Source organism: Rattus rattus, chromosome 7, assembly GCF_011064425.1.
Source record: "Rattus rattus isolate New Zealand chromosome 7, Rrattus_CSIRO_v1, whole genome shotgun sequence".
Taxonomy (NCBI): Eukaryota; Metazoa; Chordata; class Mammalia; order Rodentia; family Muridae; genus Rattus; species Rattus rattus.
Genome location: NC_046160.1, coordinates 121,806,595 through 121,810,354, shown reverse-complemented (window position 1 = coordinate 121,810,354; position 3,760 = coordinate 121,806,595). Strand labels below are relative to the sequence as shown.

General features: G+C 38.4%; 1 gene segment (V, D, J or C); it reads left to right on the top strand.

Annotated features, from left to right (window-relative positions):
• The first annotated feature begins 204 nt into the window (after positions 1-204).
• On the top strand, positions 205-659 carry LOC116906233. The segment is given in 2 exon segments: positions 205-247; positions 334-659. Coding segments are annotated over 2 exon segments (369 nt in total).
• Positions 660-3,760: the final 3,101 nt, after the last annotated feature.

Genomic DNA, 3,760 nt, shown 5'->3' with positions numbered 1-3,760 from the left:
TTATAGGAAGCCAGAGACAGTGATTGCCTTATTTTCATAACCATCTGCATTCAGTAGACACCTTTTCCAATTATGAAGACAAGGCTGGCTCCCACATGCAAATGCATCTTCTATCTCTAAGTTAAATACCTTTTTGGACTGGGCTACCTTACATATCTCTCACTGGAGGCTGATCTCTGAAGCAAAGAGGGTGTAGCCTAAAAGATGAGAACATTGGGTCTTCTGTACCTGTTGACAGCCCTTCCTGGTGAGTGTTGCCAATTCATACAAGTGTTCATGAGGGTTTTCTTTTTTAATTATATGATTAACAGAATTGACTCTTATCGTCTGAAGGTATCCTGTCTGAGATACAGCTGCAGGAGTCAGGACCTGGCCTTGTGAAACCCTCACAGTCACTCTCCCTCACCTGTTCTGTCACTGGTTACTCCATCACTGGTTATGGATGGAACTGGATCCGGAAGTTCCCAGGAAATAAACTGGAGTGGATGGGATATATAAACAGTGCAGGCAGCACTAACTACAACCCGTCTCTCAAAAGTCGAATCTCCATTACGAGAGACACATCCAAGAATCAGTTCTTCCTGCAGTTGACCTCTATAACTACTGAGGACACAGCCACATATTACTGTGCAAGACACAGTGTGGAGTCTTCAGTGTAAGGCCAGATATAAACCTCATTGTAGAGCAACTATAAACCAACAGGGGGCATACAACACACACCAAGCATTGTAAATCTACATTAGAGTAGGAAAAAACAGCTGTTGTCCAAAACTCTGGCACCAGACTCCTGATGTACAGGAAGACACACTGCTGCTAAGATCTTCAGTAAATATAATACACACAGCCCAACAATAATCCTAAAGTTATACCCAGAATTCTTCAATGGCACCATGTCAATGACTTTCTCTATTCCACCAAAAAAACAAAACAAAACAAAACAACAACAACAACAAAAAATAGAAATCTAGTGGTCTCCTAGAAGACTAACCACTACTAGAAAGATAGAAAGCAAACCAGAACTCCAGTGACTGTTTAGTTTTTTTTTTCTTTGAATTACAATAACCTAGAGGCTATATAGGAGCCAAGGATGTAACTAAGACCACAAAACTCAACGGAAGCACCTTATTGGCCCAGAAGACTCAGAGCACTAGAAGAAGAGGTCACACAAAAAGAAGACTTCAGCAGAAACAGAAACCTAAAGAGAAAATTAAGTTAAAAAGGTAAACTCTGAAACTGGTACCTAAACTTCTAATATTACAATATCCAAATGACTAGAGGCCAGCATTAGAACAATATTAACAACAACCAGTGTACTATGGTCATACTGTTATCTAGATATCCAACGATAGCAAGCTCAGGGTATTCCAATCAGCAGAAGTACAAGCAAATAACCTTAACTTCAACCTTATGAAGGTTAAAAAATACATTACATTAGAAATACATAATGCTCTTACAGAATTCCTGTAAAAGGCAAGCATTCAGGGTACCTGCACAGCAAAACTCTCTCTCTCTCTCTCTCTCTCTCTCTCTCTCTCTCTCTCTCTCTCTCTCTCTCTCTCTCAGGTATCTGTGGTCTCTGGACGTCATAAGGTGATGGACATATTGGTGATTTGGCATCATGCAGATGGCAGAGGCCCACTGACAGATATGGTTGATATTTGGGGTCAATATTACAGATAGAACAAAGCGAAATTGTATGGCACTAGCAAGAATGCCCAGGGAGAAAATTCTGAACTCTTAACCCTTTATTTTTATTTTACTTATTCCCATATCAGTCTACTCACTACCCTGCTACCTCCTCGACCTTCTCCTCTGCTAGCTTGATCCTCCTTTTTTATCAACCCATACCATGACATTTCAAGTCTTTGGAAGGCTAGGCACTTCATCTCTCCCATCGACGCCAGACAAGACAAGCCAAGTAAGAAGAACATAACACACATACAAGCAACAGCTTTTAGGACAACCACTGTAATAGTTGTTCTGAACTCATCTGAAAACCAAGCTGCTTATGTGCTACATATAAACGCAAAGGCCTAGGTCTATCCTGTGCATGTACTGTGTTTGGAGATTCAGACTCCTAAAGCCCCAAGTATCTAAGTTACTTGACTCTGCTGATCTTGTTGTGTAGTTCCTATCCCCTTCCATGCCCTCAATACTTCTTCCTATTCCTATGTAAGAGCCACAAGTTCCAGCGACTGTTTGACTTTGAATTTCTATGTCTGTTTGAATCAACTGCTAGGCAGAGACTCTCAGAGGACAGTTTTCCAGGCTCCTGGAACTACTCTGCTAGGCAATTACTGCAGAGGTTACTGTGGTTCACAGAATATATAACCCAAGCCCACTGATTGGAAGCAGCATGGAAAAATGAGTTTATATTCTCAGTAGGAAGACAGAAACAGAAATCAAAAACTGAAAACAAAGATGTTAGTGCCCCAGTGTTACCCTACCATGGCCAAACAGAGAGCTCAGGATGTTAATTCAAAAACAGAAAGGCTTTCACATGCATCAGCAAGGCTCAGCAGGGTTTAAAGACTCTCAAACCCAGGAGGGTCCTACAATCAACACCTCCCCCAAAAGACATCCTACCATATATTAATATGTGTGCTATGTAAATATATGTGTGTGTGTTCTCCAGAGATACATAATCTCTGTATCTCATTCTCATATATATACATATATATGTATATTCATACATATATATATGCAAAATTATGTTCTTATTGGAAAATAAAACTACAATATTAATTTATCATTTCACTGGGTTAATTCTAAGGCTCTTGCATGCTGCAATATGGAGTTATAACCTCAAACACTGATACACACACACAAATACACACACACACACACACACACTCACTCATACATTTACTATCTTTTGGCTTTATTTTCATGCATTATAAATTATGACAATTGAATTACTTTCTTTGAATCATGTAAGGATAGCAGAGGGGTACTGTGACCAAAACAAAGAAGTCATTTTATGATATTCTATCCAAATACATGGTATTTTAACGCTGCGGTTGCCACAAATTCCTTCATTTAATGTCTGAAATCTACACTAGTAAATTCTCCCTTTAAAGCTTTTACAAAAAAAAAAAAACAAAAACAAAAAAAAAACAAACAAACAAAAAAAACAAAACAAAAAAAAACCTAATTAGCAAGAAGGCGTGTAAATAAAATCTCCCTCTGCTCATGAAAAGTAAACTTGGCCTGATTTTTTAGCTCTGGCAGAGGAAGCCGGACTAGGACTCTCATTTTTTCCTATTCAGTGATCAGCACTTGACACATTCAACTCACATGAACATGGGGCACAGCTTACATTCCTTTTTCCTCCATTGAAAGAATAAGAGATGCTGAGTGAGTGAGATGACATGAGTAAGAGGGAATTTGGACCCATGTAACAGATTTTTACCTGCTTTAAATTGAAAGCCCAATTTGACTTAATTTCAAGAGTAAGTCCTAGGTAGTTGTTTGGGGATAAGAATGTAACCAAAATTGTATTCCCATGTAGAGTTCAGATTTGCAGAATATAAAAGCTTTTCTTAATGCATTAGCTTGATACACTATCAACATGGAATCATTTTCTAACTCTGGTGATCTTTGATTATTTGATCATAATACATGTAACAAAAGCACAAGAGAGCAAGTTAACATTCCATTGAATTATTATATATTAGATGCATGCTGCCCTGAGATGAATTAGACATTAAACATAGAAAGTACCATACAGATCTCAAAGACTTAAAATGATGTTTGAAGC